We start from the raw sequence: 24,929 nt of genomic DNA, 5'->3' as shown, positions 1-24,929 counted from the left end.
GAGATTAGTTGATAGAGAAGCTACAGCCTGTCTGCTTTGTGCCAACTACACTGTAGTTACCTATGTATTAAATATTTCCCCTCATTGAAGGTAGGCTATGGAAATACTTAATAAGGAAATTATAACTTTTCTCCATTTATACTGACTACAGTATAGTTCTTTATATATTTAATATTCACTTCATATAAAGTGGGCTATGGGATCAATTAATACAGAAGATACTACTTTCTTCATTTGTCTTGAGTGTACCTTAGTTATCTATGTATTTAATATTTTGCCTCATTCCAAAAATATTTGAAACATCTTTTAAAAATACAAAAATCAAAAATGGAGTGAGGAAATGAGAGCAAATGGAAGATAATGATTAGAAAAATAAGATGAAACCAAGGTTAAAATAGTATAAAGGGGCTCCTGGGTGGCTCAGTCATTAAGCGTCTGCCTTCGGCTCAGGGCGTGATCCCAGCATTCTGGGATCGAGCCCCACATCAGGCTCTCTGATTGGAGCCTGCTTCTTCTTCTCCCACTCCCTGCTTGTGTTACTTCTCTCGCTGGCTGTCTCTATCTCTGTCAAATAAATTAAATCTTAAATAAATAAATAGTATAAAAATGTATGTTGCTAACATTCCATGCATTTGCTAAAAGTAGGGAGCCACTTTGGCTCTGAGTGACGTAGTACCCATCCTAACGAGAGAAACACAAATGAGTGATATTCAAAATGTCTGTAGGACAAAAACAAACCAGGTTGCTCAGGAAAATCTGCCATTCCTGGGGCCAAGACTTGAGTGGTTTCTCCTCTATCAGTCGCCACTGAGAGACCACTTTATGATGTGGCAAAACAGCATCCGTGGTAGTCTCTCTCTATATGGAATCAGGCTCATTTCTTTCTTACACTGCTAAATGGAATATAAATGGATAGAATAGCACCTTACCTGGAAGTAATTCTCCAGGAGGCCAATTCTGACACTCTAGTTTGGCTCAAAGATGATATTTAGCATATGTAGATGGATGGGTTAATTTCAGGTCCTCCAAGCAGGCAGCATGCCACAATGACTATTTCTGTCTGCCACGCTTTTTACAGTCATGGGTAACAGCGGGTACCGAGTGTGCGGTGTCCTGTTACAGGTCACTGTGCAGCTACCTGGTGCGCATGCCTTAAGGGACATGGCCCTCATGGGATGCTGAGGTGTGTACAGCTCATCTCAAGAGAATCTTGGCACAGTTAACTCAGAGGGAAATTTGCCCTTTCAACCTCTTTCCTCCCAACAGCCTTCAAATCCAAATTTTGATGAGCACAGAATTTACTCTTTTTCTCCTTGCAGCATCATCAGTGAGGTTTCTTTCTGACCTTAGTCTAGGTTGGATTTCATTGGATAGGGTGACAGTAAAAGGTCCCTGTAGCCCACAGTGAGGAGCCTAGCTCCCTCACCCTGGGATTTCCCCTGCCCACCTCCACTGCCAAGGGCAAAGAAAGGGTCAGGGGTTGCCAGAACAGTATTCTTCCTCTGTTTTGGGTTTGGTTTTATTTTGGTTTTTTACTGGCTGTGGAGTTAAATAATGCTCGTTTCAGACAACTCATAAAATTCAAAAAAGTATAAAGAGTAAAACCCATAATTCTACCATTCAGAGACAACCATTTTATTTTCAAGTCACGCTTATTGAAGTGTAATTTACTTATAGTAAAATTCACCCTCTGTAACGTACAGTTTCATGATTTTTGAGATTTTTGGCATGTGGTTGTATAACCACCACCACATAGAACATTTCCACTAACCCCAAAAAAGAGGCAACCACTTTTAAGTGTTTGCTATGTTTCATTCTCTTCAATTTATTTTTTTTTAATTTAAGCTTGAGGTCATTCCGCCTGGCTAACCTTGTGTCTTGTTCCTAAAGTCCCACTTTGACATGCCAGGCCTAACTTTTAACGGCTCCCACATGCCTGAGGAATTCCCAATGGGACAAAAAGCTTGAGGCTGAACCTGTGACCTAGGGCTGCTAATTCAGCAGCAGTTAGAGATCATTACAGCCTTCCAGTGGCAGGCGGCACAGCGTGGGTGGAAGACTTGGCCAGGGGAAAGACTCCGAGGCAGATTCAGCCTTCAAGTGTACAAGGTGTGGCCTGTGCGTCATGTTTCATGTAAGCAGAGAAATTACACGAGTGGTTCGACTTGTTAGGTAACAAAACTGTGCAAGGAGAAGAGAATGGAATTGAAAAGCCAGTAAATGAAAATATGATCAGCTTCGACTTCAAGAAACTATTTCTGAGATTTTATTGTACAGAATTTCAAAACTATCCGATTGCAGACTTGGAATCTTGCCGTTCATTGTCCAGAAACAAAGTTACTTCTCGACAAGTCGTAGACGGTGAAAGAAAAAGTTTATTTCTTTAGAGCACGTAAATTAGTTCCATGAATTTTATTTTGTAAATCATAGTTTGTGTACTTAGTAAGATGAAGCACTAAGTTTTCATTTATATTGAAGTCAAAGATTCTTAAAAAATGGACCTTTTAATAATTATAAGAAGCATTAATGGCAACTTTTGGAATCAAAGTACAGTTTTAAGTTTTTGTTTTGATTGTTGTACATTGTCTTAAACTTTGATGACCCTATTTGGAAACAGTAGGTCCCTTCACGTTGTCTGTCCTTTAACTGGCTACTACCGATGTTAGGAAATTACTCTAGACTGAGAAAAATCCTGTCCATATCAACTGAATGAGGGGGAAATGGGTGGCAATATTGAAATTAAATAACTTCACACTCTTCCCAAGATTATCTCTCCCTTTCAGTTAGTTTTAAAAGCCCTTCTAAAATAGAATTCTTTATGGTTTCAAAAGGGTCATACAATCTTGACAAATAGTCTTCTTATCGCCACTTAAGAAAAGAACTCTGTTATTTTTTAATGAAAAGATTTGATTCCCCACGGCCATTCAGATTTTTTTTACACTGTATAGGGTCATCTGCTAGTGCCCATCAGGCTTCCATTGATACTATTAAAAATTCTAAAAATGTTTTAGGCTGACAGTAGCAGAAAAGGCTTTTTCATGGTTCAAGTCTTTTCTTCAGCGAATATTTTTAAGTCATTGTGAAGTAAACCTCCTCAAATGATACATTCTTTAAAAATGAAGAGTCTTTGAAAAGATCGAATGTTTGTGCTGTGACAGTTTATTGCTTATTTAATGTACCACTTCAGGAAGATGCTTGATAAAGTTCTGTCCCTTTGACCTCCAGAGCTTTCACCAGCAAAACCTGAGTTTTTTAAATAATAGTTTTATTGAGATATATTTCACATACCATAAATGCATAGTTTTAAAGTGTACAATTCAGTATTTTTAGTGTATTCACAGAGTTTGTTCAACCCTTACCAGTGTTCCATTTTAGAGTAGTTTTTATCACCCTATAAAGAAGCCTTCTACCTCTTAGCACCTCCTTCCCATTCTCCCCTCCCCATGGCCCCTGGGAACTATTCATCTACTTTCTGTGTGGATTTGCCCATTGGGCACTTCCTATATACGGTATCAGACAATATACGGCCTTTTGTGACTTGGCTTCTTTCACTGAGCATGGTGTTTTCAGGGTTCACCCGTGTTGTAAACATGTATCAGTACTTCATCCCTTTTTGTTTCCAAAGAATTATTCAGTTGTATGGATATACCACGTTTTGTTAATTCATTCGCCAGCTAATAGACCTGAGGGTTGTTTCTATTTTTTGACTATTGTGAATAACACTGTGATGTCTCAGGTGTTAAGAGGGCAAGATCCCAAAGGGGTTTACTTTAGGCATTCTTAGTTTGGGGGTCAGGGCAGGCACAGGGAGTGATAGAAGTTTTCCTGAGCGTCTCCACCCACCCTCCTACTCCCTCACAAGAACTTGCCTTCTTTCCTTTCTCCCCTGCTTTCCATTATGGTAAATCCTATATACTGCTGAGCTCGTTGTCTGTGTTGAGTTACTTTAGTGCTCTGTAGGTAAAGCTATTTGGGAGTCTTGTAATATTCATCACAATATAGTTCAACCAATTTCCATTTCTGAGTATTGTCTTTGGTCACTAGTGTCTCTCTTAATGGTCAAACAAATAAAAGTTCTCCGATTTCGTTTCTAATACAGACCAAATGAGGAATAAACTACTTGATATTTGAATGTAATTATCAGAAACTCTCTTTGGGATCTGTGCAGCGAATATTTATTAAATGGATGCTCTTATGAGCAAATTTAGTAACACTGAATTTTTCTGATGCAACTCCTATTGTAAACACAGTAAAGAGTACCACATCTGAAAGATATATAAATGAGTCTGTGGCTGACCTGCCGCTCTACAGAAGTCATTTATCTTGAGCAGTTTACTTAAGCACAGTTCTTCCAGAAGGCATTTTAATTACTGCTTCTCATTGCCATTCCAGTCACAAGCCAGTTTCATCTGGGACATACAAATCCAAGTGGCAACTATCTCTGCTGATTTGAATTAAACTTGTATAAACTAGGTCTTCTGCAGGGCATCTGAGCCCAAGGTAATTGAACCAAAATTCCATTAAGCTAACCTATTTTAACCTAAGAGTGTTTCCATGTAGAATGTGGATTTTAAAGCAAGTAGTTTTCATAAGTAATAGTCTTTTATGGACCTAGAACATTATACAACAATATGTTTTAATCATAGTAAGTAAATATTTCAAAATGAATTACCTATTTCTTAGACTGAATATTTAAAAATGTTAAGAGGGTGATAAGGTTAGAAGGAACCACAAAAAGATTATAGTTTGCATCAAAGTTTCAGATTATTTTAAGACTATTTTAATGTATTTGGTTAAATATGGAGGCAGCCCAACTATATTAATTTTACTAATTAATGAAGAGGAAAATACTTTTTAAAATTCAGGGGCCCATGCTTCTAAAATATATGTATCATGCCATTATTTAATTGTCTCTTAAAGCACCATTTTAATTAAAATAACATGATTTCATTTTCTGTAATTTTTCATAGTTCACATTCTATAATTACTGTTCTCAAAATATATAACAGTGATAAATTATTCAGTCAATACAGGAATTATATTACCAGCCCCCACTCTTAGTCATTAGGCTTTTTTAACGATGTATATATATTGATAAATCATAAAGTAATTTAAATAGGCCACATAGTATATTTCTTTTTTTTTTTTTTAAGATTTTATTTATTTATTCGACAGAGATAGAGACAGCCAGCGAGAGAGGGAACACAAGCAGGGGAAGTGGGAGAGGAAGAAGCAGGCTCATAGCTGAAGAGCCTGATGTGGGGCTCGATCCCGGATCGCCGGGATCACGCCCTGAGCCGAAGGCAGACGCTTAACCGCTGTGCCACCCAGGCGCCCCCACATAGTATATTTCAAGATGCTTTCTGAAAAAAAATTTACCTTTACTGCTTCATAGGAATTAATAATTACTTTCATCATGTATCTTTTATTTACTGTCATTTTAGGTTTTATCTGCATTTTTTTAATCTTTATCATAAGAAATGTTAGAAGTACTAAGAAGCACAGAGAATAATATAACAAAAGCTCAAGTACTCACATCCCAGAACTGAAAATTGTTGATAATTCATCATATTGGCTTTTTATTTAAAATTTCTTTACAATTCAAGCCCTCTGCCCCCATCCTCTCTTCCCAATAGCTAACCACAAGTATATAGTCTTCCAGTTTACTTTGTGTACTTTTATATCATTATACATCCTTGGCCAATATTTTGTGTTTCTTTTTTAACCTACACAATATGGTGTAGTGTGTGTATCATTGTGCACTAAGTATTTTTGTACTCAGTATTTAGAATCTATCCATGTTGATATGTGTAGATATAGTTTATGTTTTTAACTACTGTTACATATATATTTCATAGAATAATCAACTGGCCATTTCCTTATTGAAGAACATTTTCCTTCCACTTTTCAATACTATAAATAATGCAACACTGAACATTTTTTAACCTTTCTCTTGGTTTACACATATAAGATTATGGAAAAGACATCATTTTAAGTAGAATATTTGGGTCATAATAAATATATACATTTTCAATTTTTCTAGATCTTCCTGAATTGCTTTCTGAAGTATCTCAACAATTGTACCCTCTCAAGCAGTCTGTGTTAAAGTTCCAGGGTGTCTGTCTGTCTGTGTGTGTGTGTGTCTGTCTGTCTGTCTCTCTCTCTCTCTCCTCTTTGTTTTTCTTTCTCTCCCCCCCCCCCACTTTTTTGCCAACGTTTAAGGTTAGGCAGGCTCTTTAAATTGTACCAATCTAATGTTACATCATTTTACTTTGCATTTTCTTATTGACTAATGAGATTGAGTATTTTCATGTCCTTATGATCTATTTGAGTTTCTTCTTCTATTCATATTCTTTGCCTACTTTTCTTTCTTTCTTTCTTTCTTTCTTTCTTTCTTTCTTTCTTTCTTTCTTTCTTTCTTTCTTTCTTTCTCTTCCTTCCTTCCTTCCTTCCTTCCTTCCTTCCTTCCTTCCTTCCTTCCTTCCTTCCTTTTTTTAAAGATTTTCTTTCTTTGTTTGAGAGCAAGAGAGTAGGGAGAGGAGTATAGGGAGAGGGACAAGCAGACTCCATGTTGAGCATGCAGCCCAATGGGGGGCTCAATCCAACAACTCTGAGATCATGACCTGGGCCAAAATCAAAAGTTAGACACTTAACCAACCAAGCCACCCAGCCTCCCCTCTTTGCCGGCTTTTCTAACGAGTGATTTGGCTTAGTGTCTTTGATTCTATCGTTAGTTTTTTTGCATTGAAATAACCCTGGGATGTATATGTTAAAATAGTACAGGTCTTAGTACATCATAACACTAAAAGTATACTATATTAATCTATTTTTAGAATACAAGTCCTTTAGTATCATTACAAGTACATAGAAGATACAACCTCTGGATGATATATAATAATAGATACCTAATTATCCATATTTGCAGTTGAGGGAAGGTAAGAGCTCGAACAGATGATACTAACATTACTTTCTATTTCCAGATATCCTTTCATGATTTTGCATTTACTTATATATTTTTTGCAAATATTTATGATGTCTTCTCTAAAGTCACTCAGTAAATATGTATACCTTTACTATTGTAGAGATACAAAGTTGTAAAAGCCTGGAAATTTCCAGTCCAGCAGAAGGGACCATTTTGTATAGCTAACAAAATGACAAATATGCTTAGTAACAGCATAAAATATATGTTTATATTTTATTATTTTTAATTTTGTGAAGAGCCCCATGTTGATCAGATTACATTGTCCTAGCTCTATCCCAGGAGGCTTTACTTGGGTATCTTTGATTCTTATATCCTTAGGTTAAAATACTTTATATTGTAGGGAAGAAAACAGTAGCCATTGAGCACCTATTCCATAACAGGCACCTATGCTAACCCATTTCATACCCATTATCTTCTTTACTGTTCAACAGTGTTTCCCTCTTTGATGTTTTGTGTTTTAGTTTGCTTTGGTTTTAATTATTACTGTACACCTGAGTTTATTATTGGGATGATATTGTCCCCTAAAGATAGTGTTAATTTGTTGGTTTTTCCACTGGCGTGTAAATAAATGGTTTGAGAAGACTTAAGCATCCCACTCACATCCACTCTACCACTCCAAATAGACACAGCCTATATAAAATGGTGCTCAACATACAAAGACAATTAGAAAATCCCTAGCTACCAGCCCCATTTCTACTACTGTTTTGTCTCTCCTTTATGGAAACTGCCGTGGTTACCATTTATATTCTTGGTGGATCACAGACATGTTAAAAGAAGTCATGTAAATATTAATTTGAAGATTCTAGTAAACAGTCTTGAAAAGCATATTCCCACTAATGTACTTTCTGAAGTTCATTATTTTAGGGGAAAAGTTTACCATTTCTAAATCTAATCATTTTACTCTCTACACGTCTCTCCTAATGCCTAGTTTCATTCTACGTCTCTTAAGCTTAATTTTTTTCCCCATTTGAAATTATTTCATTTGCCCAACAGACTGGATCTGACTGATGGCATCAGCACACTGTCCTTTAACATGCTTTGTATTTCCTATGACTAGGTATTTATATTTAGATGACTAGCAGATTTTGGGCGAGAATACGTCAAACAAGTGACATCATGTACTCCCATTGCATCACATCAGGATAATATAATTTCTGACCGTCTCCCATTTTGCAGGTTAATATTAAGTTCACATTCTCATTACCATTTGGCAGGTTAAGGACCGTGGAGCAGAAAGACTAATGAAAGTAAATGAGATGTTTCGTTAACCCTTCCAAGAACTACTTACTACTGTATCTAGGTCTAAACCAGTGATGTATGGAAAAGGAAATAGAAAATGTGATTAGCTACCTAGAAGTGAGTGCCATCCATTAGTGCATTTCAGCAGTTAATCAGCTTGCCCTAGAACTGAGCATGGCATGTCTGCCAGGGTTAGGGAGAGGAGGCAGCCAACAAGTTTCCCAGACTTTGTAGTAACTGAATTGTTGTTATGGCTATCCTCCCTGAGGCTTCACAATCTATTTAATAACAAATCAGTCTAATCTGTTTGTTGCATGGATTTTTCTATTCTCCTGTCATGTTACTCCACTATTAAATGGGGGGAGGGGACACTCTGAAACTGAAGAGGAAAAAAGCCTGAGGGCTGCTGATTTTCACAGCTAAAAAATTTTTATATTAAATAATTATACATTTTAACCACTGTCACATAGTTTAGATATAACATTTGGTTTGCATTAATAGACCCTTATAATCCAAGGAAGAATGTCTTTAGGGTTTATGTGTTTCTTTTACCTTTTTTTTTTTTTAATTGAAAAAGAACAAATAACAGCCAGTTATTCTAGGATCCTGTGATGTGTCATCTCTGCTTTAGAGCAAGTCAATTAAAGGTTGATCCACCCCCACCTTTAGTTACAGTATCAATAATGGAGCTATTTGAGCCACAGAGAAAATTCAAGTGAAATTATCAACCATGATACAAGAGCCTAGGTGCTTAGGAAGCACAAAGGGCAGATCTCTATCTGTTTTTTCGGTGGCATTAACAAAATAGTTCCGAGTAAAAACATATTTGAAAATAGTGAGTAGAACAGTTGTATTTCTATGAATATAAATACAAAGGTAGAAATTATATTATTGACAGAAGTAGTACATAAGTCTAGAATTAAGTCTAATTATGTTAACCACGTAACATTGGGCAAACATTGCAATCACAAAATAATTAATGTATCTAGATCAGTAATCATCAACAGCATCTGAACCCATCGATCTATCTTACGTTAATATTGCAAAATGGGAGGCGGTCAGAAATTATATTATCCTGATGTGATGCAATGGGAGTACATGATGTCACTTGTTTGACGTATTCTCGCCCAAAATCTGCTAGTCATCTAAATATAAACACCTAGTCATAGAAAATACAAAGCCAAGGGAACATGTTAAAGGACAGTGTGCTGATGCCATCAGTCAGATCCAGTCTGTTGGGCAAATGAAATAATTTCAAATGGGAAAAAAAAATTAAGCTTAAGAGACGTAGAATGAAAGGCATTAGGAGAGATGTTTAGAGACCTAGCAACCAAATATAACGAGTGGGCCTTGATTTGGTTAGATTCAAACAAACCAACTGTTTTAAAAATCGAAACAGGGAATTTTAATACTAACTAGATATTTGTTGATATTAAGAATTTGACTTTTAGGGGAGCCTGGGTGGCCCAGTCAGTTAAGCGTCTGCCTTCAGCTCAAGTCATGATCACAGGGTCCTGTAATCCACCCCCCAGTCAGGCTCACTGCTCGGCAGGGAGTCTGCTTTTCCCTCTCTCTGTCTCAAATGAATAAATAAAATCTTTTTAAAAAGGAATTTTACTTTTAATATTTTAGGTGTGATACTGTTACTGTGAATATGGTCTTTTTAAAGTATCTATATTTAGAGGTACATCTCAAGTATTGATTACTGAAGTGGTAAGATGTCTGAGACTTGCTTCAAAATCTAGTAATGCAGAGAAAATAGTAGGTGAAGGTATAGATGAAATAAATGTGACTACATGTTCCTTTTTTTGTTGAAGCTGGGTAATGAGTACATAAGGGGTTTATTATACTGTTTTTTATTATATACATGTGTATTTTAAATATTGTATAACAAAGTTTCTTAAATGCTAAGTGATTCAGCTCTTTATTTTCTGACTGAAATTTTGGTTAAAATTTGTTTCATTTTTATAAAATTAGGATGGTTCTGTTTCTTAAAATCTGAATGGTGGATGTTCTCTTTAATAGTTCAGATAAAGACTCTTTAAATTGCATAGATTGTGAATCTATATTGAGTGTTCCACATACTTCATGCTGCCTTTTCCATCAATAATGTTGGCTCGTTATGGCAATGAACGGGAAGGGGGAGTAAAAGGGAGAAAGAAAGAGCTGATCACTTCTTCTGTCATGTTGCAAACCATTGTTGTTCTTTTTATTCATATCTCTCAAAAGAAAAATGCTAGCCATTAAAGCTAGGAATTTAACACAGTCTTGCCCAAATACTTGCCGTGTCTGTTTGCCGTGGAAAGTACCTGTTCAACCACTGAACAGTGTTTATAGATCACCCATTCAGTATCCAGAATCCTGTTTTAAGAGACTTGACCCTGACCCTCCATTATCATGATTGTCATTCCTTTTCATTTGCCCTAATAGGCTTTTTTCTTTTTCATTCCCCCATTTGGTAGTTTGGAAACCCTGCACACTTGGGTGTTTGGGATAAACAGAGAAGAGAAGGAGACAATCTTAGGATAGGGGATGTGTGACAAATTAGGGATCCACAAGAGCTTTCAGATGATTTTAAACGTTCGAGAACCACTTTCCTAAGTTCCACAGGTCTTACTACATAGACATGTAACATTCACTATGCCAGATGTCGACTGTATCCTTGTGTCCATTTTTTTTTCCAGAACAGTTATTGATGATCCTGGCTCTGTACTCTATCTCACATGTGAATTCATTCCTCCTTCAGCACTAAAACAGCTATTTGTGGTGCTTGTCCGTGAATTAAGAACTTTTCTGAAAATGGCTGTTACAGTGAGAAACATAATTTTTTTCAAAAAGCAAAGCATAAACTTAATATGTACTTTCTTTTCACACTTACAATGAAAATAAAAAATTTTTCAGAAATTAAACTTTACTGTTTATAAAAATTAAAAAATCTTTACATTGGGTAATCAATGGAAAGAAAGTGAATAGCATTCTTTAGACATATGCCAAATTTGATAGTGTCTTTATACGAATATAAAGAATTGTATGTAAATAAATCATTTGCTTTTGAATGTCTAAATAGGATAAATAATCAAGGTGTAGTATATGTTTAATAAAAAAATTGGGGCTTATGATAATTCCTGTTAAGTAAATTTTTACATAGACTTTTCAAAACATTTTAAATCCTAAAGTAAAAAAATGAAATTGTATACATCATAAACAAAGCTATTTATAATGACAAATTTTAAGGGGTTTTGATGCCAGCCAGTGTATTTTACTCTCTACAGTTTAGTCCCATGTTCACTCTGCTCAATCTCATGCAGAGCAAATAGAAAAACAGAACCCTTTCCCTGCTCCCTACCAGTGCCAGGTCTTTTAAAAAAATATGTAAGATTTAGGGACGCCGGGTGGTTCAGTCAGGTAAGCGTCTGCCTTCGGCTCAGATCATAATCTCAGGGTCCTGAAAATGAACTCCACATTGGGCTCCCTGCTCAGCGAGGAGCCCACTTCTCCCCTCTCCTTCTGCCTCTCCCCCCGGCTTGTGTTCTCTCTCACTCTGCACTCGCTCTCTCTCAAATAAATAAATAAATAAATAAATAAAAATCTAAAAATATATATAAGATTGAAATTGTTTTACACATTTCTTAAAAAAGTGTATTTGTGTGTGCTCTTTCTTTTTTATTTTAAATCTTTAAAAATGTTTTTCATGTCTTTTTTTTTTTTTTTTTAACCTTTAGAGGGTTTTAGGAAGAATAGAAATGAGGGAGACAATAGCAGTTATTAGACCATGGTTGCAAACAATTTGCAGTAGCCCATCTATTTCAAGGCTGACCCTTTGCCTAACTAGCACCCTAAGTTATGGCAAAATACTTAGGAAAGGGAGCCTGGTGTTGTATTTAGCCATTTTACTATTTTCATCTCACTTTCACTCTTTCAAGTGTCAACTGAAATGTTATAAAACCCTACCATTCTGATTTCTATTTTAACTGGTTGGAACACCTGGTGTGGGCTGGGCTTAAACAGAAATCATACTGCCTGTATAATTTATAGAGATACCAGAGGGAACTGTTCGTTTCATTTTTGACTAGTACTACATCCGTTTTGATTTTCCTCTTCCCATATGGTCTTCTGGATCTTTTATTCATAGATTCAAAGCACTAACACAAAATGCTTTTGTCAAAGAATATTTAACATCTTCTAAAATGCATTTACCTCCAGTCCCTATGAAAGTTACTTGAATTGTGAAAAGGACTAGTATTTCCTGTGCCTTTAATGATTTCGCTCTGCATTAAATACATAATTTTCTCTTTAGGAAACTGGTTGGAATATTATTTATTTATATCTTACCTTTTCTTGGAATTCATTTTACACAGTCATTATAGGAGTCGAAAAATACGATAGAGTAGCATGGGGAAAAGTGGAATGAAGAATTAAGAAAACAAGGGTGAGAATGGATAGAGCCAGTAATGAGACCAAAAATGTTCATGACAGTGGCTTGTTTTACATTTTACTTTAAAATTGCTAATAGCCAGTGGAAATCAAGACTTTGCTGTCCCTATTACTCATGATATTTTCAAGACTAAATTGTAAAGCACATTCTGAGAGTATGGACATTTTTTTCAGGTAAAATGTTAGAGGAAATGTATGCGTCAGACTGTAAGCCTTAGATCTTTCCCGCATTCCGTGAGATATCACTCCTGCCCATCTATGGCCATCTTGTTTGCACCTTCTGTTGGTCATATAGGTGACTGGGTGTTGATTATGGATGGGTCAGCCCAAATCCATCCGCACTCAAGAAAGGTGACTCAGGGCTCGTGTCCTGGTATCGATAGGTCAGGAGCAACTGCATCCTATATGAGGGACACCATTTTTCAATCAAGTGCTCTCTCTTTTCCCTAAACTCACTATCACCCTCAGATCATATAAACAATTACGAAGAGAGATCCTTTGGCCCGTCTTCACTTGTTATGCCTTGCTTAGTCCAAATTATAGGTATATACCATTTCAGGGGCAATTCAAAGCCATAACACACAAAAACAATAATAAACTACCATTACAAGCATGTTGTCATGGTTTCCCTTTTCCTGACTCCTGAGATCAAGTGGTCCTCTCATAGGAAGAAGGAATTGGTTTCTATCCAACAGAGAATTGACCAGAGTCTGATAACATGATTAAAACACAGAAAGGAACCTTGGTCCTAGAAAAAATCGTAAGTTTAGAGGAAGAATTTTTGTTTTCTTGTGATGGATTGTACAATAAATAAATTTGGAAGAGGCTCTTAAAAAGTAGTTAGATACCAAAAAGGATTGCTGTCTGAGTATTATTGCTGAGATACCCTTATTATCTTTAGGCTAGTGATTTCTCAAACTAGGGTCCTCAGAGCCCCTTAAGGACAATAATGTAGGAGATGGGGATAACTTTTCTTCTGGCTCCCCACCTCTGCTTCAGCCAGGCAAAGCGGTTCACCTTCAGTATCTGTCCTACATATTGGCCTTCCTACCTTCGACTTACCGAAATAGCCTAGTGGGAGAATGATGTCGGTTGAGCATCTGCCTGCAGCTCAGGTCATGATGTCAGGTTCCTGCATCAGGCTCCTTACTCAGCAGAGTCTGCCTCTCCTTCTGCCCCTCCCCCTGCTCATGCACGAGCTCTCTCTCTCTCTCTCTCTCTCTATCTTTCTCTCAAATAAATAAAATATTTTTTTAAAAAAAGACTTGGGACTTCCACATTGTATTCAAGAAGTAGCATTCTCAGGGATTCAAGAGCACTCAAGACAGCTAAAGCACAGAATGAGCGCTACCTAGCTAAGAACGCAAAAGAAACTAGTAGAATATTTTGTAAATACATTAAGAGAAACAGCAAAATTTTAAATGTACTAATTAAAAGGGATGTCAAAGCAATACTAAATAGAAATAAAAAAGACTTAGAAGTATATTATGATATTTGGGTGGCTCAGTCGGTTAAGTGGCCAACTCTTGATTTTGGCTCAGGTCATGCTCTCAGGATCCTAAGATGAGACCTATGGTGGGCTCTGCCCTCAGTGGGGAGTTTGCTTGAGATATTCTCTCTCTCTTTCTCTCTCTTCCCCCCCCCCGCCCCACCCCCAGCACTCGTGCACTCTCATGTGCTCATCTCTATCTCTCAAATAAATCTTTTTTTAAATTGTGTTATAATATTATCTCCATATCATAATTAAAGATTTAATTAAAATTAATGAAGATAACAGAAATTTGTATTCAACAGAATACTTACTCATTTAAGGGAGTTTGTTTTAAATTTATCTTGTAACATTCCCAAGCAGAGACTAAAACTTAACAATCATTAGCAGTTATTTTGCCAGATTCCTGGGGTAGAAAATCCTAGGTGCATAATAGGAAATACAGAGTGACCTGGGAACTCTGGAGCCCAGAGTCCATATCTAAGAAGATTATGATGCATTTCATTAGAAAGCAATTTGTAATGCCTAGAGGATAACAAAGTGCTAAGTAATTGCAATATGAATTCATTGCCAAAAAATAAAAACCCAAACAAAGCATTTTTCTTTTTTAACTGAGAAATGGACCTTGGAATCAGTTAACAAGTAGACTTATAAATAGAGCAATGGATTATAAAGGAAATTATAGCAAACTAATATAGACTCACCACAAGTTTTCACAATGGATTTGGAATCCAAAAGACCTACACACTTGCTAAGAGAATAACTCCAATTAGTAGAATAATAAAGCCCACCCAATAACAAGTGGAAAATTTGAAAGGTAATTTTTAAAATAAACAAATCACAAATTGGAAATAAGACAGTAATGAGTTGATAGAAAAAGAGAAATGCGGTTGGAAATTTATTTGAGCTAGTGAAATTTCATCGGTAAACGTGGTAGTTCTTGAAGAGTTAAGATGTGCAGAAGAAATACAGAACTTTTGTGTGGAACTCAGAACTTACACTCAGAAGTCAAAATATAAAACTAATAGTAAAAAATAGTTAATAAACATGATTAATGAGTGTTCATCTATTAATTACTTCTGTTAAGTAAAGGAAGATCACCTAAGAATCATTTTAAAAACATTGTGAAAGAATATATTGTAATAATGAAATAAATAGATCATGTAATGCTCCTAAATTGGGATGGTTTAAAGAACAATTTGAAGACATTGTCATAACACAAAGGGGAGAGATGTTTGTTTTGCTTGGACATGTCTAATATTATTTTAGTGGTCTCCCAAACTGGCTGATTCCCAGCCCTTCACAATTTTCAAGCTGTGGGAATTGAAGCGAACTCTAGAATATGGCAGTGCATTTCATACTGCTACATACCTCTCCCATTGGAGCCTTCACATTCAGATTTCTACCTGAGTGGTTCCAGTACTAACTTACTGCCTCTCGATAGGTGAGTAGAAGGAGAGCTAGATCTTGTTTTTTTGTTTTAAGACAAATGTTTCACACTTTGGGTTGTTATAGGTACGTGAATGCTTCTTCCATCAAACCCTGCTGGGCTCATCGGAGTCCTCTCTTACAGGTTTCTGGCTTTAAGAACAGCCTACCAAAAGTCTCTGGACACGTTCTTGCCTTGGACATGTGATCCAGTGGGGGTGTCACACAAGTCCTGTAATGAGCATTGATAAGACAGTTGTAAGCACTGGTGGAAGACATGGACTTTGCGTCTTTTCACTGTTACAGCCCAGCCTCTAATAATGTCTGGCACTCAGTAGATAATCAGCAAACATTTATTAATTGGATTCATGTTATATTTACAATAAACATCTTTTCTGTAAGATATAGAAAAAAGATCCAAATTAAGGGGAAGGGGGAAATCTGACTCCTTTATAGAATGATTGAAATAGTTTCTAAAATTACGTAAGAATTGCCTTGAAAATAACAAAGAGTTAAGATCAGCTATCAATTATTTAGCATCCTACTCAATGCTAGTTGATAAACACAGAATTAAACCACAGCCTTTACCCTCAAGAAGACAGTCATAGTTTGGTGACTATGCTTAATTTTCGAACTATTAATGAGGGTTCTGTATACACACATATATGTACGTGTGTGTATAAAATTTCTTAATGCAGTGATTTTTGTTTCCTATTCCTCTTCTCCCATTTTGCCCATCCCCCACTGCCCTCCCCTCTGGCAACCATCAGTTTGTTCTTCAGATTTATGGGTCGGTTTCTGCTTTTTGTTTGTTTCTGTTTTGTTTTTTTAGATTCCACATATAAGTGAAATCATATAGTATTTGTCATTCTCAGACTTATTTCACTTAGCAGAATACCCTCCAGGTCCATCCATGTTGTCACAAATGTTAAGATCTCTTTTTCTGTCTTATGGCTAAGTAATACTTTGTGTATATATACACCACATTTTCTTTATCCATTCATCTCTCAATGGGTATTTGTGCTGCTTTCATAATGGCACTAATGTAAATAATGCTGCAATAAATATAGGGGTGCATATATGTTTTCAAATTAGTGTTTTCATTTTCTTTGGGTAAATATCCAGGAGTGGAATTACTGAGTCATATGTTCTGTTAATTTTTTGAGGAACTTCCGTCCTGTTTTTCACAATGGCTATGCCAATTTACATTCCCACCAACAGTGCATGAGGGTTACTTCTCCACATCTTCACCAACACTTGTTATTTCTTATCTTCTTTTTCTTTTTTATTCTAGCCATTCTGGCAGGTGGAAGGTGATATCTCATTGTGGTTTTATTTTTCATTTCCCTGATGACTAGTGACGTTGAACATCTTTTCACATGTCTGTCTGTATGGCTTCCTTGGAAAAATGTCTAGTCAGGTTCTCTGCCCATTTTTATTTTTTTATTTTTTTATTTTTTTAAAGATTTTATTTATTTATTTGACAGAGATAGAGACAGCCAGCGAGAGAGGGAACACAAGCAGGGGGAGTGGGAGAGGAAGGAACAGGCTCATTGCGGAAGAGCCTGATGCGGGGCTCGATCCCATAACGCCGGGATCACGCCCTGAGCCGACGGCAGACGCTTAACCGCTGTGCCACCAAGGCGCCCCTCTGACCATTTTTAACCAGATTATTTGGGAGGTTTTTGTGTTGAGTTGTATATGTTTTCTCTGTATTTTGCATATTAACCCTTTAGCAGATAGATACCACTTGCAGATATCTCCTTCCTTTCAGTAGGCTGCCGTTTTGTTTTGTTGATGGTTCCCTTCTCTGTTAATACAGAGATTTTTTTTTCCAATACAAAGCAGGTAAATTTTACAGTTTTACTATGTTCTAGTCCCAGGCTGACACCTGGTTTTCTTTTCAACAGAGAAATAACTCAAGTTCTGTTCAATTCAGTGTGTCTTGTAGGAGAGTAATGGTAGTTGCCTGCACCTACTACTAATAGAAAGAACCCCATCTAGACTCAGAGAAAGAGGGAAAGACATGGTAACATTACCATGTGGCTTCATCAAACTCTCCACTCCCTCTCCACTACTGCTTACCTGTAGTGTCCACGAATGCAGGGTAGCCCACTTCAGACACAGTAGAATTAGAAGGAAATTGGGGACAGACTTAAGTAGACCATTTTTCAAAATTATTCCTAAGTGATACGGAGTGAAAGTGTTCCATTTCATGGATATATAACATGCATATTGTAACATGGTACCTGCATCTGCCGTTCTAGAATTTGTGTAATTCCGAAGGAGTTTCCAGACTGTCTTTCTACACATTCTATCCCCAAAATAGCATTGGAAGCTTGAAGCAGCATAGTATGTGAGGGAGCTGCAAATAATTGGAAGTGCCTAGAGTGCAGGGTTGTGTGGAAAAGGGCAGACTGGAAGGAAGAGGGTGGCAGAGGGCTGCCTGGGGCATGCTAAGATGTTTGAATTGTATCCTCGGTGGATCTGTTACGCATTAGCATCACGAGAATGATGTTGGATCCAAACGTTTGAAAAATCCCTGTAGCGGCAGCATGGAAGAGAGCCTGAAAGGGTGAGAAATCAAAGCCAGGAAGACAAGTTAGGAGAGTCTGAAAGGATGATCCAGCCAAAAGAGACTGAGAAGATGAAGGCCTGAACTGTGTGGTAGTAGGGATGAATTCAAAAGGTACATGTTTTAAGTGACTTCTGTGGGCCAGATACTGCCTCAGTTTCTGGAAGTACAGCTGTGAATGAGACCGACTTTGCTGCCCTCATGGTGCTTGCCACACTGGTGAGTGGAGAACAATAAAATGACTCCGTGTTCTTCAGTTTGAGTGACCAGGTGGTCATGATCACATGGGAGCTGGTGTGCGGGGGGAAAGAGTTTCGATATGTTGAATACGAAGTGTGTTATAGCCAGTATGCACTTGGAAGTACAGCTCTAGAGTTAAAGACTAAGGTTTGGGCTCTTTTCAGAAGGGCTGTTTGTATTTGTTTTCAGTCATAATACTTTGTTTTATGATAACATCAATCAGGGCTTTTGGTTGCAAATAGAATCCTCTCTATTCTGTAAGCACCACAGGAACTTACTAAAAGTTTTTGGGTATCAACTTGGTGGAATCTCTAGGAAGTCCAGAGAACCTGATTCTGAGTAAGGGTGTCCAGGAACAATGCCCACTGCCACTGCTGGGTCCGCTCTAGATGCCCCCCGCTATAGCATTGCCACCCCCTCACATGGCTTCCTACAGACTCTCAGTTGCTGGCCCGCCCTCCCTGCAGAGGAGTGCGAGCAGGCATGTTCTCTGCCTTGTGGGACAATCCCAAAATAAGCAGGGTTTTGAAGACACTGCATAGCCTTACATGTCTAGCAAACATATTTTTGCCTGCATTTATGCCTGTGAAATAAAAAATAAAACATTTTATTTCAGAAGTATGTAGAATTTGACAGTGGTTTACCACAAATTTTTATGTAACATTGTGATGAAGGTATGGTGTCTTCCTTAAAACAAAATTAATATTGTTCACATTAATGTATTAATTTGCTGATGAACTTGTTTTTCATTGTTCACTGTGTGACTAGACAGGCCCAAACTTATGAATGGATTTCATTCTAGAAGGTTGTGGATAATTAAGTCATTAGAAATTGTGTATGCATCTTTCCACTGAAACAAAGTTATCGTGGGTGATTCAGTTCTCGTATTTTAAAATGTGTTTTATATTCCCGCGGAAGCTCCTTGAACACAAGCTACTTGGCATCTTCAGATAAGAAGGGAATGGGATGGAGTCATTGTGGGCACAGTGCCTAGAGACACACTGTAGACAGTCAATAAAAGTTGGGGAAGTGTTTCTAGGATTAGATGGTTGGAGAGAGGAAGGAAAGAAGGCGAGTATAAGCCTGTTCTAATATGGAGCTGCGTCTAATTGTTCTAATAAAAGCAGGCTACGTTCAGTGACTTAAAACAGCATTTCAAAATTGTACATGTTTATTGTCTAATACCCAAATCCCAGAGTAGTGAACAGTTTAAGAATCATTTAAAATGCGTGTTTCAAAGGAAAATAGGCTATTCTGAATAACATGGCAGTGACCAGTTATAACACAGAATTTGTAAGATTAGTGTGAAGTAATTGGGCTGAATATACAGTCTTCAAAAAATACCATGGAACTTTTTGCTTATTTTTAATCCTAATATTAGCTTATTTTCCTAATGATTTTTATCTTTTATCTAAAATAGAGTAGAGAAAAATATTAACTGAGGCTTCCATTACCTTCATCTGGGAATGGCTTATTGTATTTTTTTATTTAAATTCAAATAATTAACATATAATATATTATGAGTTTCAGAGGTAGAGGTCAGTGATTAGAGTCTTCTATAATACCCAGTGCTCATTACATCACGTGCCCTCCTTAATGTCCATCACCCAGTTACCCCATCCCCCCACCTCTCTCCCCTTTAGCGACCCTGTTTGTTTCCTGTGATTAAGAGTCTTTGGTGGTTTGTCTCCCTCTCTGATTTCGTCTTGTTTTGTTTTTTTCCTCTCTTCCCCAATGATCCTCTGTTTTGTTTCTTAAATTCCACATATGAGTGAGATCATATGTACTTTGATGACCCTAAAGGCCTTTTCAGCAATAAAAATGCTGTTTACCTAATTGAGGCTACTGGAATTTCTTCCCTAGAGTGGAGGAGAGTAAGTTGACCTGCTTGAGCAAAGTAATAACTGATATTTTATATATACCTGTTCATTCAGAATAATTAAGAACTCTATTACAGGTGGCTGGGTGGCTCAGTCAGCTAAGCGTCTGCCTTCAGCTCAGGTCTTGATCTCAGGATCCTGAGATCCAGCCCTGCTCAGCGGGGAGTCTACTTGTCCCTCTCCCTCTGCCCTTCTATCCTGCTCTTGCTCTTTCTCTCTCTCTCTCTCTCTCTCTCTCTCTCTCAAATAAATAACAAATTTTAAAAATCTTTTAAAAAATGTTTAAAAAAAAGAATTCAGTATTCTACACAGTTTGTTGCAACAACATATATTAAGCATCTGCTATGTGTGAGGCAGTATGACATAAAAAGATGGGCAAAATAGCCACAACCTTTGCCCAGTTTGAGCAATTAACATGAATTGTATTCTGTGATCTATAATTATGAGAATAAAAAGTCTTTTAAAGGTATTTCATTAAAGTTTTTGTAATTTTCAAACTCAGAAGATAAATTTCATGATATTCCCAGGAAACTTGAGGTATGTTAAATAAACATTTCTGGTTGGCTGTTTAATTTATCACATATTTTAATATTGGCAGACCAGATGAACATTTTGATAGGAACACAGTTGGGTAATAACCTCAGTGTTTAGAAAACTAATTTAGATAATAGAATGAAATAAAAACAGATTCAAGGGAACCACTTTTGGACTCACAGAATGTCATAAGCCACCCTCAAGAGCAAGATAACAAATGTGCCTTTACTGGTATTTGACCAACTTTACATCTTTTCCTGTCCCATCAGTCCCTTCTGAAATCAGTTAGGAGTGCATCAGATAAAGGAAAGTCAGCAGAGTGCTAAAGATTTGCATTAACTGGTTGACTCTATTCACTGGGAGCTTGCCCCCCTGCTTGCAGCTAGTTCAAGGTTCTGGAATGTAAACTACTTTGCCTCTGACAAAGTAAAGGCAAATCACACACAAAGTTGAAGTTCGGGCAGTTCTTACTGAATCCAGAGTTTCATTAACCATTTAATGAATTGGGGAAATATCAGAGGTTAACAAGAACTTGAAATCTTAGAACTATAGCACTGAAAGCATTTTTCCCTTCTTATATTCCAGGTCCTTTATTTTACAGTGTTTCCTTAAGCCCAAACACACATCTTTTCCTTAAACTTAATACATTCCAAAAACCTGTCAATACGTGCTTTTTTTCTGATTCCAAAAAGTACAAATGTTTAAGAAGGAAAAGGAAAATTTAAAAAAAGACTTTTTAGTTGTACCCCACAGAAACTGCTGCTAACACTTGGGTTTTTATTTTTCCAGACTTCTTTCTAGGCATATTGTGTGTGTGTGTGTGTGTGTGTGTGTGTGTGTGTGTGTGTGTACATGTTTAATGCAAAAATGGAATCATAAGCCATTCTGCCATATATAGTAGTGAGAAGTCCTGACTTTGGAATCAGGCCATCCTGCATTTAAATCTCAGCAATTCTGGTTAATAACAAAGACGTTGGCCAGTTTCTTTACCTGTAAAATAAAGATGATAATGTATCTATTCATAAGGTTGTTGTGAATAATATAAAGGAGATACTTTATGTGAAGTACTTCATTAAGCAAATGCTTGGTAATCCAGCCTCTTGTTCTCTTGTTCTTATGTTCTACCACACTGTCCTCTTAGCACCCTGCTCTCCTGTGTTTGGGGGATGGGAGTGTGAGGCAGGGGGCAGGGAGGCACAGATAATGTTTTTAAGCACAAATTTATTAAAATATAAATTTATTAAACTTGGTTAGAGACATGTATAGCTAAAATATTCTCTTGGATTTTCAAACCTTATATTTTTGATGTAAAGGTTTATTATATGGTTTAAGTTTTATACGGTAGCATTCAGTTCAAACTAACTCCATTAACTTTTGTGTCTATTATAGTTTCTACGGCTTCTTTTGAAAATAACTAAAATGAATGAAGTTCTTAACAGTCTTTTGGGTCCATTTTAATGTGTTGTATTCAGTATACACATACATAAGTACTCTGTATATAATGTAGATTTTTTTTTAATGTATATGTAGTTTTCATATTAGTTATCACAGAAAGCAACATGGTATATCATAAGTACCATGAATATCATACATAGCTATGCTATTTTATTTTTCTTATCCAAGGGGAATCTTATGTCACTTTATAATTTGCCTTAATTTTCAGGTGGAAATATAGTTTTGTCCCAAATTGATATGGAAGGTTATATAGTGTCTAAAAATTAACTTAGTTAGAAGAGTGGCTTTAAAGTTTGAGATTTTTATACTTTTATGAAATGAAATGTGAAAATTAAATGTTTATGTGCAAAATAGGCCCACAGTTAAATTTTATTATGAAGTAAATGTTCCTTTTTTTCCCCTTTTCTCTAGCTCAACTGAGAAGTCGTTTCCTTGGAGATCAACAGGTATGAGTTTTTATCATATAAAAAAATCTTCCTTATGTCTTTTACACGCAACAAGAATGGTTTCATAGCCTGCTTTCTCAATTTACTGCCTCTTGGTGAAATAAGCCAAGCAAAGCCTTTACTAGTGACAATGTTGAGCTGCTTTGCTTTGAAGTAGTTTTTAAGTTACTTGATTTTTTGAACATTGTGGAGTAGGTTTGTATACGTCAGCTATAAAGAAAGTTAAAGCATTGGACATCAACATACCAATTTTATAATCACTGGACACTTTTCAATATCAACATATATTATCTAAATATTTTCTTTTCTGTCATAAGACAGTACAGCAATGCCCTCAAAAGTTACTGCATCATCTGGGAAAGTTGGCTAATCATTTATATAAATCAAGGTCTTTCCTTTCATAATGTTTCCCACACTCAAGAGAAGAGTTGTCTTAAACGTTCATATTCTTTATGTATCCAGATGTAAAATATATGGTAGCTTCTAATATAGTCCAGAAGCTTCTAATGTAATCTCCTATCTTTTTACCCCAAATTCATTTTATACAAAGGGTGAATTACATTAAAGAGAGTGTCTGCCACTTTCACAAATATTTGATGTCTTCACACTCAGTGTTCATTCATTGAATGTTTGTTGAGCACCTCCACCGTGGACCCAGTACTGTACATGTGGCTGGTCACACAGCGGGGGCACAACTTGCGGATGTTCTGCACTTCCTGTGCTGCCTATAATGTAAAGAATGATCATCAACATATAAATGGCAAAATGGGCCTTGATTTCTAAATACTTTGACAATTTTTAAACGAGTTTTGAACTTGATTAAAACTCAAAAGTCACCAAATGCCTGGCATCTGAGTTTACCAGGACCTGCTACCAGGATTCTGGTGTTATTCGTAGTGCCTGCAAGGCAATCTGCTGTTGTATAAAGAAGCTGTTCCCAAGAATTGTAGTGTTTATTCAAACCAAAGACATATGAAAAGCTACTTAGCAATAAGACTCACTAGCAGTAGTGTAATATAAGGAAAATCATGCCATGAAATAATATGGGGTTAAATGCCAGAAATATATCATGTGGGAAACATTGCTGTAAATGGACAACCTACTTCTGAGGTAGCTTTGCAGAGAAGATGGGCCTGGAGCCTAGAGCTTGAAGGGTAGCCAGGCTCTGGAGAGTGCTTTGTCACTGGGCAGCAGAAGAGACAGAAAGTCACATCCAAACATCTAAAACTGGTTTAGGAGATGGTAAAATGTGCAAAGTCTAGATGGCCACATTTGCTCAAATTATAGACATCTGTAAATACAACTCGAAATTGAACTCTCCTGCACGTCATGGGGAACCACTGAAAGTCCTCTGAGCAAAAAGTCACCTGATCAAAACATTCCTCAGGAGAAATATCGGAACTATGAACTATTAAAAAGTGATTTGAAAAATTTAAAGAAAAATGCAAAGGACACAGTAGTGCATTTGGTACTTGGTTGTAGCAAAAATTTACCACTTAATATAAAATTCTTCTGTAAGTTTAGCTTTAATAGTGCATCATTAATTTATTCCAGAAATATTTCTTGAGAGCTTTAAATGGTTGTCTAGCACATAGTTGTCAACGTTTAAAACAGATATCCTTGTCCTCTTAAGTGCTTCAAGTCTAGTGGAGGTATGTAACTCTATACACTCGAAATTTGGTGGGGGTGTGGGGGGGAGCTATAAAGGAAAACTACAGGTATATGCCATATTTACTGATATTTCCTATTTCTGGACATTCAGGTTGTTTCTCATTTTTTACTATTGTAAATAACATTGTGATAAACATCCCTGTATATAAAATTATATCTGTACCTTTGATTTACCTTAGGCTAGACTTTAAAGAAATAAAATATTATTTAGAGTATATGAACATTTTTAAGGCTCTTGTTATGTGTGACCAAGTTGCTTTCCTGAAAAGACTGTATTATTTCTCCCTCCCTTTAGGTATGTAACGTTGATCCTCTTGTCCTTCCTCATTTGACATCATCATTTATATTTCTTTTACCCACAAAATATTTCTGTTGAGTGGTAGTATTTGGTAGGTGAGAACTCTTTGCAGCCCAGTGCTGATAGCTGTATCAGTCAGGTGGGGAAAACCCAGCCCATGCCAGTTAGTTCCATATGAGGGATTTGATTTGGGAGGTTATGGTTCAGGTGTGGATCACAAGGTTTGGGAGGATTAAACAGCATGTCGAAACACCCAAG

At 36.6% G+C, this 24,929-nt stretch overlaps 1 protein-coding gene across 1 annotated transcript in view; it reads left to right on the top strand.

Moving 5' to 3' along the window:
* Positions 1-24,929, top strand: part of PKP4 (plakophilin 4) — a 235,408-nt gene that overhangs the window by 134,407 nt on the left and 76,072 nt on the right. Inside the window, exon 4 of the mRNA XM_040644689.1 lies at positions 22,668-22,702. Coding sequence (XP_040500623.1) covers positions 22,668-22,702 — 35 coding nt within the window. The remainder of the gene's footprint in view (positions 1-22,667; positions 22,703-24,929) is intronic.

The sequence above is a fragment of the Ursus maritimus genome, unplaced genomic scaffold, assembly GCF_017311325.1.
Source record: "Ursus maritimus isolate PB19 unplaced genomic scaffold, ASM1731132v1 scaffold_1, whole genome shotgun sequence".
NCBI classification, from domain to species: domain Eukaryota; kingdom Metazoa; phylum Chordata; class Mammalia; order Carnivora; family Ursidae; genus Ursus; species Ursus maritimus.
The sequence above is the reverse complement of the archived record's forward strand: the minus strand, read 5'-3'. Positions and strand labels throughout refer to the sequence as shown.